The following is a 15,683-nucleotide window of genomic DNA, read 5'->3' as shown; positions in this document are numbered from 1 at the left end:
TATCATCATCTGGGTAGTGGTAACATGGGTGTACACATATATAAAATTTTGTCAAGCTATACACTTAAGATGTGTACTTTACTTTGTGTAAATTATACTTCAAAAAAAGAACAATTTTTAAAAAGAATAACTACATTTACCTGAACCACACCTCTGAATAACCAAATCACCACTTGAAAGGGAAAGGCTTATAATACTTGAGAGTGTATATACATATTCCAGAGGGGAAAGTCAACCCCCTTCCACCACCACCACTTGTGTCTCTCAAAACAGATTTTAATCTCCTCTCCTGTAACTCCTGTTTTTACACATGAAATAATATGGTGATTTTTTAAAAAATACTGACATAATAGACCTAATAGTTCTCACATAAATTTTTATAATTATTTCATTTTGTAACTTCCCAAGAATGACTTTTACAGTAGTAAGTAGTCTACTTACAAATTAAGTGCATCAATAATACCTGAATTTCTGTGGTATCCATCATATACAGCATTCATAGTGAATGTCATAAGTGATACTCTTTTAAGTTCAAAATATTTCATGCATAATGAATTCAATAAATCAGCAATTCTAGTTACACTCTCATATCTTACATTTCATGGTAAATACTTAACTATAATAATTGATTAATTCTAACATGACATGAGGAAATTTTATTCTAGAAAAATTTTTAGTTCATCTCTCAAGTTTACAAAAGTCTCATTTCTTTCCTCCTATATTTCAAGTAAAAAAACCCTCTATTTTCACAATACAAGTAGCAGCTCAAAAAAAACTGTACAAGAAGCTGTCTACCTCACAAAAAAGTGAGACCTAAAAACCAAAATTTTCCCTGTAATTTGGAAGTGTTTGGTAAAACTCTCAGAATATTCTTAGTTTTAAGAACTCAGCTACTGAAATTTTTGTTTTTATCCAACAGAAAAAAGCCCACATTCAGCTCTGTTATGATTCCTTTACTAGTTAATCAAAATTAAAACACTTCTCTATTTCTAAATCATAAAGTGAAATGTTTAGTTCCTTTCATGAACTTCACTCTTACATAAATTCACTCAGGTCAATGCAAAAGGTGTACAAAGTCAGTGCAATAGGTCCTCTGGATGCAAAACCCACAGATACAGAGAGCCGACTGTATACACCATTTTATATAAGGGACTTGAACATCCAGGGACTTTGGTATCCGCTGGGGGTCTTGGAATCAACACCCACCCCCTCTCCCCGGGATACCCAGGGACGACTATAAAGTCACTGCTCCTCTTCTATCTTCTTCAATTAGCATTCCACCTTTGTAGGGATACAGGTTAATTAAATAGTCCAAAACCATCCCATTGTTATTTCTCCTTTACTTTCATCTCCTAGGAAAAGCATGACCCACCACTAAGTCAGTACAAGTAGAATCATGTTATCCCCCAAATCAGACACTGTTTAATGCAATTTTCAATTAACAGAATAAAATAATTTACATCAGAAATCCAATATGGAAACCTTATGAATGAAAATTAATAAAGACATTTCAGCTTAGAAACCACTAACTAGGTGTGTAGCCTCACTCAGGCCCTCACTACCTTTCTACCTTTCTATGATCAGTGTCTTCCCCATGAAAGAGAAAATTATATTAGTTCAGACACTTCAAATATATGACACATGTGTGGGCTGATACTCCCCCACCCCCCAAACCCCATCAAACAGCCACTACTGATTGATCAGAGATCAAATAAGAAATGGGACAGGAGGTGAAACTTGCTAGACAAGTGATCTAAGCTTCCTTATTTTGTCTGTCACCTACCTGGAATCAAATACATTTGCAGTGAACAGCTTAGGCGCAGATAGATACAATATACACAAGTTAACTTAAGGAATCAGAATCTCAAAATATAGAAATTCTTTATCATCTCTAAATGTGTAGTCTTTAAAAAAAAAGAATATGTCACTAAACATTCGTCTATTTCAGATGTAAAATTCTGAAAAATAACCAAGTCTAAGTGGAAAAACTTAAAAATTCTCTATCTTTCTCAATTTCTAACTTGTATAAAAATGTTCTTTAACATGAACTACATTCTCGATACTCAAGTATATTTGAACATGCCTGAAGAGATTCCCTATGAAAAGAATTTACTGAAAAGCTCTTTGGAAAATTAACTAGGAATGTTTTACCTTATTATTTATCTCAAGGCAGATGCATAGCCAGTTTCAGATTTATGCAGAACTCATAAAGGTTAACACCCCTGACAGATGTTTAGAAAATGACATAATTCTGTCAAAGCTTTATTTCTAGCATCTTCATGTGTCTTCTGAATGTCTAAAGCCCCCTGTAAAGTCCTTCCCTCTAAGTGCTCCACTCCAAATGTCCAATTCCTCCTTAGTTCCTATCCAACTCCCATTCCCTCAGCCCTACTTTCAACTGTTAGAACATTCTGACTCAAGTAAAAAAAAAAAAAAAAAAAAGAAAAAAATTTTTCTTTTTTTACAGGGAAAAAAATGTCTAAATCAGGGAGGGGTGAGGAGTAACAATTGTCTGGTACCATCAACAAGTGAAAATGTGCAGAGAATGGGAGATTCATCAGTAAAAATAGAAAATAAGTGTTTACTATGCGCCAATTATATGCTAGGCATGGGAGATATGGTAATCAAGATAAGGCCCACTCACAAAAGAAGTTAAACTAGCCAGGACAAATAAGTAACTAAAGTAGTATCAATGAAACACATGATCTGTGCCAAATGGTCATAATACAGTCTTAGAAATCAGGGAAGGTTTTTCCTATAGAAAGATTAGTCAACAGTACACCAACATTGGAGAGGTAACATGACATACTCAAGGAACTGCAAAAACATACAGAGGCAAGGGATGAGACTCCGAGATGATGGAAGGCCATGAAGGGCACTTTAAGGAACTAAGCCTTATCTCAAAAAGTAAAAGTCTCTGAAGGAGATTTATTTGAGGAGCGTTAAATAAATCTTTACAGAAGTTTCTATCAGCCTACTTCACCCACTGTTTAAAGGTGATCAAGAAGGGGAAGGTGTGAGGAAATAACAAAAAGGGAGAGACTGAATAGTACTTTAGAGGCTTTAGCTATATTCAGACATCTTGGGTTAGAGCTTGGAACATAAGTGCTCAATCATATGCATCAATATGTACTACATGCAAAAAGGAATTATGGAGATGAAGAATCAAGACCTCAAAGAAACTTACAGTACTGTCTTAACTGAGAAGTCTTATCAAGAACTGTATTTTTGTAAAAGTAAAGATACAGCTCTTACTGCTTTTTGTCTATTATTTTTAAACAAGATTGGTTGGTCAGTAATTTTTGTTTTTAACTGGGTTCAATTTAAAAGACACTATTCACCTTGTTATACATATATCTAAGCATGAAGTCCAGAAGAAATGATTTCCCTTTACGAAAAGCTCCTGCCACGGACACCACTACTATGTTAAGATCTCGTATGTGCTCCTGTAGCAAAATCTGCTCCAAAGCTTCTTCATCAAGCTCAAAGTTATGGTCATCTTCATGAGCAAGGACAATCTGTACTGGACATGGTTTCTTCATAACCTCATCAGTGTATAGGTCAACATCTTCATAATTCTCACCTAGAGTTAAAAAAAGAGAAACAGGTTACTTTGATTCCTGCATTCTGAACTTTTCCTAAAGGATCACAACTAAAGCAAATTTTCAAATAACTTCTTCCCCATTATAGATCATTTGGAAATAGCTACAAAAAGTGATGTCAAATACATACTGGATTTCTTAATTTCTCTATAATAAGACCAAGAATAACAGTCAATTTCCTACTATATATACGGATAAGCAACAGTACTACGTATGGCCTCTATCACAATTAAGTCTTAATAACTAAATGGGAGCAGCAGGTGTTCTTGAACACTGTATGATTTTATAAACAACTTTTGCTACTGTATGCACACAAAAACTAGATACAGAGAGTGGAAAATCAATTTCACCTAATAATTCAGGTTCCAATTTTCCCTGTAGGTATCACCTGGAAATTACTCCAAGTTACAAAGATTAAAACATATACATAAATTGTAAACATTATTTTTCATTTTGAAACTTAAAGGGCTAAGTTAAAGTCCTAAGAAGTCTCCAAAAATGGCACACGATAAAGCTAATGGGTCCTTAACTTAATAAGAGTTACCTAACAGTACAGCCTCCCTTATTAAAGCACAGTACAGTATTAATGTTTTAATGGAAGACACAAGAATGGTCAGTGGGGTAGAGAGTTTCATCTGCCTCTAGGGCTCTCTTTTACCAAATACCACAGCCACCACTTCAAAGATACACAGCTCCTAAAAAACAGCTATATAGTCTTGTTCAACCAGCACACCAAAAGAAAGTAACCTCTGCGAAGAGGGTATAGCTCAGCAGTAGAGTGCATGCCTAGAATGCACAAGGTCCTGGGTTCAATCTCCAGTACCTTCATTAAAATATTAATTAATTAATAAAAATTTAATTACCTCCCCCCAAAATAAAATGATAAATAAATTTTTTTAAAAAGAAGGTAACCTTTGCAGAAGAACTTCACTGAATTGTAATGAAGAAATAACTATAGAATATGTAACAGCAGAAACAAATTTCTAAAGTTTAGGTCTCTGTTCTTTAAAACAAACAAACAAAAAGAACTCCATCTAATAGTTTCAGAGGGTATGCACCTTGTCTGGGTTTCTTGCCTATCAACTGCTTGATCCCACACAGCAACAAGTTACTCCTGGGGCCTTATCCTCTCCCACATCAACATTCTAAAGAGACTCTCCACCTGAGCTTGTCTACTAAGTGCCAGTTTCCAATCTAAGGAGACATACAGTATCTACCGTGTTCAGTGCAATGACAGCCCCTCCTCTCCTAGGAGGGAGCCAGCCTACTGAGGAGTGGCACGTTATTAGTGCAACAATATCTTACCCACATAACCACTATCTCAGAGCAAAGACTATATACATTAATGAACTTTTAATCTCTTTACAGAAAGAAACATATCACTTATTTGATTTGAAAAGACTACTAGAGCCTTTACCTTCACATCACACGGCACCTGTAACCGTATATAGCAAAGTCAACATTATTCCAGAAAGTGCTGCAAACAGTAACAATATAATAAAAGAGCAAGCAATTTCAAAGGAGAATCTTTGAAAATAAAAGCAATCAATATTTAATTAAAGAGGATATTACCACTGCCTGTTTCAGTGGTATATAGCCAGACATGCTATTTGAATGCACAAAAAGTAAACTTTCCAGTACAACATAGTTAAATTCCAATTTAACATATTATTAGGAGAGTCTAGATAAATCTAAATAAATGCAAATTGTGCAATTAAAACCTTCCAAGCCTTATCAGTGGTTAAGACATGAACTAGGGAGTAAAACTGCCTTGATGCATGTCACTTCTCTGTGCCTATTTTTGCATCTGTAACATGGGGATAATAACAGCACCTACTTCATAACGTTGTCATCAAGATTAAATGAGTTGAAATATACCTGATACACAGTAAGCATTGTAAGTCCTTGTCATTAAGGTGACAGTAATTTTTAAATAATCAATCCCACAGAAGCTTTTATTTACACCCTGAAATGCTAAAACTCTACAGTGACTTTCAATTGACCTGTGTAGCTGTGTAACGACATCACCATCCATCAATTTGCTCAGGCATGTGATATATTCGCTATCCATGATATAGCTCTCCTTTTCTTTACCCCTAAATCTAACCAATAATCAAGTTCTTAAATTTGTCCTCATTCAAAATCTACTGATACCATCCCTATTCCCATCACCACCATCTTACCCTACTTAAAAGTGGTACTTAACTGATCTCCCTTCTTGCCCCCTCCTCCAATCCAATCCTCACAGAGTAGCAACTAAATAATATGGTTAAATGTAAATGTGATTAAGTTACTCTCCTTAAAGTCACTGTTAGAGGATTAACAACTACAAACCCTACACATGCCTCTTGAGATCCTGTACTCACTGCCAAATCTCTCCTGCCCCATTTGGTGCTACTCTCCTCTCTGTAAACTACAAATAGACAAGCTAGCCTTTATTCAGATCTTCATGGCATTAAGCTCTTTCTAGACTCGTATTTCACTCATGATATTCCTCTGCCTGGAATACTCTCACCCATGTTGTTCCCCTAATTAATTCATACTTATTCCTTAAATCTCAGTTTAAATGTCATTACCTCAGGAATATCTTCCCTGAGACTCTTAATCAAATTTAGTCCTCCTACACTCTCCCAATCTTAATCCACCCATCATTTGAATATTTATGTAAGTACTTAATTATTATGTCTCCCCTCCTAGACTGCCAGTCTTCTGCTTAAAATTCTCAATTAGTTTCCCACTCTAACCAGAAAATAGGAGGGGGGAAAAAAAAAACTTCTAAGATCCTTACCATAGCCCCCACAGTCCTGTGTGATCTGGCCCTGCAATCTGTTCCTCTTGCTGTTCCCTGAACAAGCCAAACTTGTTTCCTACCTTAGAATCTTTGTCCTGTGTTCTCCTGTCTGGAATGCTCTGTACCTAGAAATATACATGGCTTGGTTCTCCATTATCCAGGTCTCAGTGCAAAAGTTATCTATTCCGCATGGCTTTCCTCAACCACTCAGTTTAAATTACAGATTCTGTCCCCCATTACTTTAATGAAACAGGGTTTTTTTCCCCATAGCCCTTTTCAGTATCTAAAACAAATTCTTTCATTTGTTTACATGTGTACTTTATATATTCCCCTCCATAGAATGTATGTGCCACAAAAATAAGGATCCCAATCACCATGTTGATCCCTCGATCTCTCAGCACTTAAAACACTGCCCAGCACCCAACAGGTGCTTGACAAATATTTCTTGAATGAATGAAAGTTACATATTTTACTCAGTGGTTTTATACATGCCTTACCTATTTTATAAGCAAATTTGACAGTCACATAATTAGTTTGGGGAAATACTTCTAACAACTGAAGAGTAGTATACTTGTCACAAAATTACAATTAAAAGCATGAAGTTCTACCAAGTAACACACTTTGATAAAAAGAACTGAAAATTAATAAATGCTAAAATATCATAATAACTGAATTTGAAGATCGCAGATTTTGTTAGAACTGATAGTCTTATTCTTATTGTAAAGAAAACACTAACTGGTTTCTTAAAAATAAAAACAAAAACAAACAAATCACTTGGCAGGAAATCTTTTGTCAACTTGAAATTTGACCTAAATTAAATGACTACATTTACCATGTGGCCAGTTTTCTTTTATTAGCTTGGATAACAACAGACAGATCTCAGACAGACAGGCACCAAGTGTCTACTTATTTGTCACCATTTCTAGTCAACAGACTTCTAAAGGGAAATGCAAAATGTATGTTTCATAGGTATAATGGAGCACAATGATACGATTCAGCTAAATATACTCCCCCATCATGATTTCTCTATCAAATTTGGACTATGTACAGATACAGTACTTCATTAATCAAACACTGACATAGGCTATTGGATAAAAGAGAATTATACATAAATTTCACTAGAAAACCTATAAATATTAATATTCAGTGACTACCTACAACTGGAAGTCTTCTTAAATTTAGCATTACTCTCAGATTTTAAACTGAAGTTCCATCGAGAATAGTGATTTTATTTCCATTCTTCAATGTCAAGAAATTACTGGTAAAGCAGATTTTAGCCCTATAATAGATTTTCCTAATTCACTGTTTCAAGTCAGTTCTCCCCCAAGCCAGCCTCCAAATGGATCTTTCAGAGTCAAAGCTGAAAGATACCTAGAGACAATCAACTGTTCTTAAGTATTCCTCCATACCTTAACACTAAGTATACATAACCTGTTTGCCACAAAAAGACATTGTCTTAGTTTAAAAGATCAGTAGTTGTTAGGCATTAGGGGGAAGAAGAGATGACTAAGTGGAACACAGAGGATTTTTAGGGCCATGAAATTATTCTCCATGATGCTATAATGGTAGAGACAGGTCACTATACATTTATCAAAACCCATAGGACATACAACCCCCATGGTGAACCCTAATGTAAACTCTGGACTTTGGGTGATAATGTCAATGAAAGTTCATTGACTGTACTGTAATAAATGTATCCCTCTGGTGTGGGATGTTGACAGGGCAGGAGGCTGTAGACGTGTGAGGACAAGGAGTATAGGGGAATTCTACTTTCTGCTCAGTTTTGCTGTGAACCTAAGACTGCACTATAAAAGTCTATTTTTAAAAAAAACTTTTTATTGCTGTTTAATCATAATTCATCTTAAATTTGCCAAATTCATACATTCAGCATGTATTCCAATACAAAAATTTACACTTCAGGACTGACTACATACATCTGGAAACTTCAGGCTTAATTATAAGCTATGACAATAAAAAGGTGCTACAAATCTGGATTACAATAAAATGTTACTAACATAAGGTTACATCAACCCAAAACTAAACTTGTAGGAAGAGAACCAAGAGTTTTTCACTTTTCAAAAGTGATGAAAGTATACACTATACTGTACACCAGAACACAACATTGTAAACTAACTATACTTCAATTAAAATATATATGTATATGTATATGTATATGTATATATATATATGTATATGTATATGTATAAAACCAAACCTACAAAAAGGTCAAAAGCAATTACTAATTGAACTGCCTGCCACAACAAAACCTAGGTAACAGAATCTAGAATCTCTACAATGTGTAATGAACAATAAAGTATATGATCAGAAATTCTCAGAAATGCAAAGAGGAAAATGTGGCCCACAGTCAAGAAAGAAAATCAGTTGATAAAAACCAATCCTGCAATGGCCCTGATGCTCAACTTAGCAGATAAAAGCTTTTAACAAGATATTGGAAATATGTTCAAGGATTTAAAGGAAAATAAGGTCTTAGTAAATGAGTTAGGGAGTCTCAGCCAAGAAACAGACTATTTAAAAAAATGAATATTCTAGAACTGAAAAGTACAATAACAAAATGAATTATTCACTGGATAGACTTAACAGCAGACTGCAGACAGCAGAATGAAGAACGAAGAGTCAGTGAACTTGAAGTGAGACCAAAATCCTCTAATCCAAAGAAGAAAGAGAAAAAGGAATGAAGAAAAACTAACAGGCTCTCAGGGACCTATAGAGCAACACCCAACATGTAATTAGAGTCCCAGAAGGAGAACAAAGAATGGAGCTGAAAAATATTTGAAGATATAAGAGTCAATTACTAAATTTGGTGACAGAGACTGACAGATCCCAGAAGCTCAGCAAACCTCAAGTAGGGTAAACACAAAGAAAACCACATCAATCAGATGGCTAAAAACCAAAGGAAAGGGAAAATCTTTAACGAAGTGGTGTGATGGAGGGAATAATTCAAATGACTGCTTCTCATTAGAAGCAACAGAGGCCAGAAGACAATAAAATGATATCTTTAGGATACTTTAATAAAAAAGCATGTCAACTCAGACTTCTATATTTAGTGAAACTATCACTGAAAAATAAAGCAAAATAAAGACAATGAGCAAAAAGGCTAAGCAGATTTGTCACTAGCAGATGTGACTGCATGGGATGCTAAATGTTCTTCATTCTTCAGGTTGAAAAGAAATGGAAAGCCTCTCCATTCCTTCCTGTAGTATCCAAAGTAGTAAATAAGTGGATAAAAATAAGACTGGTTGTTTCCCCCAAGTAATTTCCTTAAAAGATCATTTAGAACAAAAATAACAGATTGTAACATGGGGTTTATCATGTACATAGAAATAAAAGAAAAAAATTAAGACAAATGTTGTGAGGCCAGTAAATTAAATTATATACTAAGGTTATTATGACTTTACAGTGGAAAGTGGTTAAAAAAAAAACAACATTCATTCTAAATAGATTCTGATATATCAGAGATGCATATTGTTAGCTCTAGAGCAACACCTAAAAAATAAAGAGGTATAGCTTAGAAAGCCAATAAGGAACCAAAATGAAACACTAAAAAATATTCAGTTAACCCAAAGAAAAAACAAGAACAAATGACAAAAGAAACAAATGGAAAACAAATAGCAAGATGGCAAACTTAAACCCAACTAAATCAATAATTACATCAAATGTAAATACACAAAATATTCCAATGAAAAGACAGAGATTCTCAGACTGGATAATAAATGCAAAAACTACATACTGTGTACAGTAGCAGCCCTTTTAACATAAAGATAGAGATAGGTTGAAAATACATAATAGAAAAAAGATACACATGCAAATAACTACAGGAAAGCTGATGTAGCTACGTGACTATCAAAGAAGACTTCAAGACTAAAAGTATTACTAGACATAAAATGGATAAACAGCAAAGACATAACAACCCTAAGAAAGAGATTAAAAATACATGAAACAAAAATTTGGAGAACTAATGAGAAAAATAGACAAATGCATAATAAATTTTAACAACCATCTCAAGTAACTGATACAGGCAGACAAAAAATTACCAGTAAGACTACAGGATAGCTCTGTCCACATGAAAATATGAGACACACGTGTCATTTTAAGTTTTCTTTAGTCACATTAAAAAGTAAAAAGAAATAATTTAATATTATTTTATTTATTAACCCAACATAGCCAACATGCTGTCATTTCAACTCATAATTAATGTTTTAAAATTAAGATGATTAAATTCTTCTTTCACGCTGTCTTTGAAATCCACTGTATTTTACACTTAAAGCACATTTCAATTCAGATACTAAATGCTTATCAAAAATACATATCTCCTGGATTTCATAAAATTTACAACTGAAAAAGTAGGTTCACATACACAAGTTGTTCCAAACATACTTAAAGTTTTCCAATAACTGAATCAAACAACAAAAAATAATTTTCCATTCATGTTTGCATCTATGATGACAAAACTACTTCTATTTTTAAAAATATAAACTAAAATTAAATAAAATTTAAAAAAATTTTTAGTCACACTATCCATTTTGCTTTAATATGCATATCTTTGACAAAGGCTGACCATTTTTCTATGTATATTTGTTTCCTCTTATGTGAACTGTGTATTCAAATATAGATAGCTTTAAGAAAACAAACAGTAAATTACCACCCAAAAGTCCCTTTAATTCTCAGTGGCAAATTATTAAACACAAACAGTATATTTTGCAGATAGTTTTTTAAATTCGAAAAAATTTATGCACTGCTCTTTCATGTTTTAGAATACAGTGGGGGGAATTAATACTGAAAACTAATCAAAAAGGTTTATAATTGCTATACATTTGTTTGTATAATATATTATGATTTACTTCTTACAAAACGCTCAGCCAGGAACGCAGCTTTCAATTTAACATTATAAAGCAAACTGTGTTTTTCCCATAGGAACAAGGTGGTTCTCTCACCTGAACGGGGGTAAAAAGCTGGAACTGGCTATTAAACAAACAACAGACAGCAAAACTAGCTAAAGACCCATCACTGCCTCTCTGCAAGCAGAAACAAGCAAATCCTCAAACTGAAATGGCTTTACTTTCAATAACCCTATCCTGCTTTCATGATCTTTATTACAAATAAGATTCTCAATTAAGGGTCAAAATTCAAATTTATAACTATAAATATTATGACCAACTCAAAACTAAGGATCACTGGATAATGAGCTGAGGTTAATAATCCAGCAGAAAACCTGAAGTCTATGCTTAGCACAAATTTGTACTCTGCTCTCTACTTTTTAAAAATTTTCTTCAAATTTTGGATCTTTCTCTCCCTTATGATTTCAAAAAAAAAAAAGTAAACCACCAAAAGCTAAATTTTTTTTTAAGTAAAAAAACTCACTCTAGAAACAAAGCATGGCATTTTAAATCTACAGAAGTGAGGAATAAAAGTATCAGTTATCTTTCAGGTTCCAACTTTCATGGTTCAATGAAGCACAACTGTGAAAGATAAAGAACTATAACTGAAAGGAGCATAAATCTCTAGGTCAATACAATAACCAGTAATTTTTGTTAAAAGAAACAAACTGATTAATGATGTGGGAAAACTTGATAGAATACATATATCAGCCAAACCATAAAACTCCGAACCAAACAGATTATTTTTTTAAAGGCACTGAATATGTACAGTCTTGAAAATGCTTAAAACTGGGTGAGCTATGAAAGGAATAAGTTTTTAGCTCAAAAGATGGTTTGAGTAACCCCTAATGAAAAAGGATATGAAAACGAATATATGTATGTATACATATGACTGAACTACTATTCTGTATATTCTGAACTGTGTATTCTGCAGTACACCAGAAATTGACACAACACTGTAAACTGATGGTATTTAAATTAAAAAAAAAAAAAAGATGGTGGACGGTATAGCTGGATCGTAGAGCACGTGCTTGGTGTGCACGAGGTCCTGGGTTCAACCCCCAGTACCTCTGTTAAGGGGAAAGAAATAAAAATAGTTTTGTTTTTTTTAATTAAGAGATGGTTTAGGAAGAAAACTGACTGGCACTGAAAATTCAGTAGGAAGTGTTAAATGCCATTACAGGTGGACTGAAGAATTTTCCACTATTGTTACCTAGAGGTTAAGAAGGAAATAACTATTTGAAATCATTATTAACAAAACAAAATTTTTTAGAAAGTGAATGCATTAGTAAAGCCAAGAAAAAGACAGCAATGCATAGTTTCAAGGCAAAATTGACCTAGTTGTTAGAATCTTACTCAAAATAGTTCAGCAACAAAGCATTTTCGAAGTGGAAAAGCAAAGAATCATTGAAGACAGTATTTGCTATTCAAAATTTTAGAGCATCATCAAGAAAAATATGAACCAGATGATAATAACTTTAGATATAACTATAAGGTCTTTGGAATAATGTAGACCTCCTAAGCTTGGTAAAGCAAATTCTACAAGGGAAAAAAGAGGGTAGGTATCCTGACTTACACTCTGTCATGATCTTAGAAGAGGCTCTAAGAAGCCTCAATCAATTAATTCAGCCCATCTAGTTCAAGAAGAAAAATTCCTTAAAAGGTTGTATTAATGTTAAGTACATAATCATTACTAAATAATAATGTATTTATACTAGATATCTAGTTTATGTTCTTAATAAATGAAGGAAGCATTTGTTCAATCTTCTTTTATTTTCGAGATCAAGCATGATATAGAGTGAAACAGATCTAAAACAGAACTTAATTAGAAATAATGCACATTTATAGGAACTAATGATCTGACTTAAGACTGTACCCAGGAACCAATTAAGTAGTAAGGTCTAAGGTTTTGCATAAAGAGAATCCAGGTGGTCTTCACTCCCTAGAAATGGGGACTTCAAAAAGGCAGCGATGCACAATGATTAATGGGTGAGAAGGTGATGGGGTAGATTATAATGGATAGATTAACCCCTAACCTCCTGAATCAATCTTAACATTACAGAGACGGTCAAAAGTTTTGCGGCTCCTGATTTGATACATCAGCAAGCACATAAAGATGTGTTTCTGAAGAAAAAATTTTTTAAGTATGAAACTTATCAAGCCTCTAGATCCAACCATGGGAAAGAAGAGATAAGAGACACATTCACCACTACCAACACCACAGAGATGGCGTCAGAAATTTCTAGGCTATGGGAAATTCCACTGTAAAAACCAACAAATGGACAAATAAATCACAAAAGCAAAGGCGAAAAACGAAAACCTACAGAAAAGAGACTTAAGAGCCATATCAACCAAATGCAGTGTGTGGGTCTTGTTCAAGTGAATTAACTATTTAAAAATCTGAAATAATTAGGAAAATATGAACTCTGGATATTTGGTGTTAAGGAATTATTTTTCTACTGTGATAATAGTATCATGACTATGTTTTCAAAAAATCTTTAAAAGACACAAAACATTCATACAATCTGTTATTTGCTTCAAAATAATCTGGTAGGGAGGCTGACTATGAAAAATAGATAAAACAAAGTGGCCATTATATTGAAAATTATTTAATCCAGGAGATGTGTATACACAGGTTCCTTATGTTGCTCTCTTCACTTCTGTACATATCTGAAAATTTCCATAATAGTAAGCTTTTTGTTTAAAGTGGTGAGGCTAATAAAAGTTTTATTAGGAGATGAAGCAGATCTAAGTACAAGACAGAGAGATACAGGCCAGTGCTATTAGAAGAAAGAGGAAGTCCTCAATATTCTAGTCTCTCAAATATTCTAGAACACTGCTGCTCAACATTTCTTGTACTTCCCCAGCATTTTAGTGATTGGGAGGGGCAGGAAGGTACCATGAAGGACCAAAAAAAAAAAAGTTTTCAAAATAAACAAGACAAGGTCAAGTGACTGTAAAATTTTGAGCCTACTCCACCATACCCCTCATCCCATTTCCCCAGAAATACAGTTCTAAACATGTATCAATTCTACCATCCTAAAATCTGGAAGGAAGAACCTTATTCTAAGAAACTCATTAATCATTGGCTAACTAAAAGAACATGCTCATTCTTTAGCAGGGAAAACTGAAAAGAATCAGGTTTAAAATCAAATGCATTAAACACCCTAAAAAGAAAACTTAAAGCCCAGATGGCTTCACTGGTGAATTTGGTGAACTACCAAACATTTAAGGATGAAATTATGCCAATTCTACGAAGACTTTTACAGAAAAAAAAGGGAAAGGAACATTTCCCAACTCATTATTATTATCCCAATCCAATATCAAAACCAATATCAAAACTAGACAAAGACATTACAAGAAAACAAAACTATTAACATCCCTAATGAACAGACAAAAACCCTTAATCAAAATCCAGTATTCAGAATACATAAACAACTCTTACAACTCAATACAAACAATTACATTTTAAAATGGACAAGAGATTTTAAAAAACACTTCAGAGAAGATATATGAATGGCCAATAAGCACAAGAAAATATACTCACACAATCAGATCCTAAGGAAATATAAATTAACACCACAATGAGATATCACTACACACTCACTAAAATAGCTAAAATTTACAAAACTGACAAAAACAGAGCTGGTGGGGAACAACTAGCATTCACATATATTTCTGGTGAGAGTATAAAATGAAAAAAACCACTTTAAAAAACTTTCTGGCAATACCATGTATAAACACATACCATACAACCAGCAATCACACTGTGAGGTACTTAAAAGAGAAATTAAACACAGGATAACAAAAGACTGAAATACAAATGTTCACTACAGCTTTATTCATAACGGCCATAAACTGGAAGCAACCCAAATGTTTATTTACTGGAAAATGAATAAATTGTATTAAATCCATACAATGGACTACTACTTGGCAATGCAAAGAAATGAATCACTGAAATACACAGATAAATCTAAAAAGCATTATACTAAGTGAAAGAAGCCATACACAAAAATTGTATTGTATGATTCCATTTACATTAAATTCTAGAAAAAGCAAAACAACACAAACAGAAAGCAGATCAGTAGTTGCTAGGAGCTGAAGTTAAAGGAAGAGAATTGACTACTGCTATGAACTGAATGTGAATCCCCCAAATTGGTATGTTGAAGCCCTTATCTCCAATGTGATATATCTGGGGTGGGGCCTTTGGGGATAATGAAGTCATGAGGGTGGAGCCCTCATGCATGGGATTAGTAAGAGACTTGAAAGAGATATCTCTCACTCCACCAAATGAAGATACACCAAGACAGCCATCTGCAAACCAGAAAGAGGGTTCCACTATACATCAGATCTACTGGCACCTTGATCTTGGACTTCCCAGTCTCCATAACTGAG

The 15,683-nt window shown here is 33.8% G+C and overlaps 1 protein-coding gene across 5 annotated transcripts in view; it reads right to left on the bottom strand.

The window, feature by feature from the left end:
* Positions 1–15,683, bottom strand: part of ATL2 (atlastin GTPase 2) — a 51,283-nt gene that overhangs the window by 21,574 nt on the left and 14,026 nt on the right. For 3 of the 5 annotated variants that reach the window (XM_072937894.1, XM_072937897.1, XM_015248948.3), the window contains exon 2: positions 3,342–3,583. The exons of the other annotated variants lie outside the window; for them this stretch is intronic. In XM_072937894.1, the coding sequence (XP_072793995.1) occupies positions 3,342–3,583 (242 nt within the window). The remainder of the gene's footprint in view (positions 1–3,341; positions 3,584–15,683) is intronic. 5 annotated transcript variants of the gene reach the window in all.

The sequence above is a fragment of the Vicugna pacos genome, chromosome 15 (genome assembly GCF_048564905.1).
Source record: "Vicugna pacos chromosome 15, VicPac4, whole genome shotgun sequence".
Lineage (NCBI taxonomy): Eukaryota > Metazoa > Chordata > Mammalia > Artiodactyla > Camelidae > Vicugna > Vicugna pacos.
This window is presented reverse-complemented; position numbering and strand designations above follow the sequence as displayed.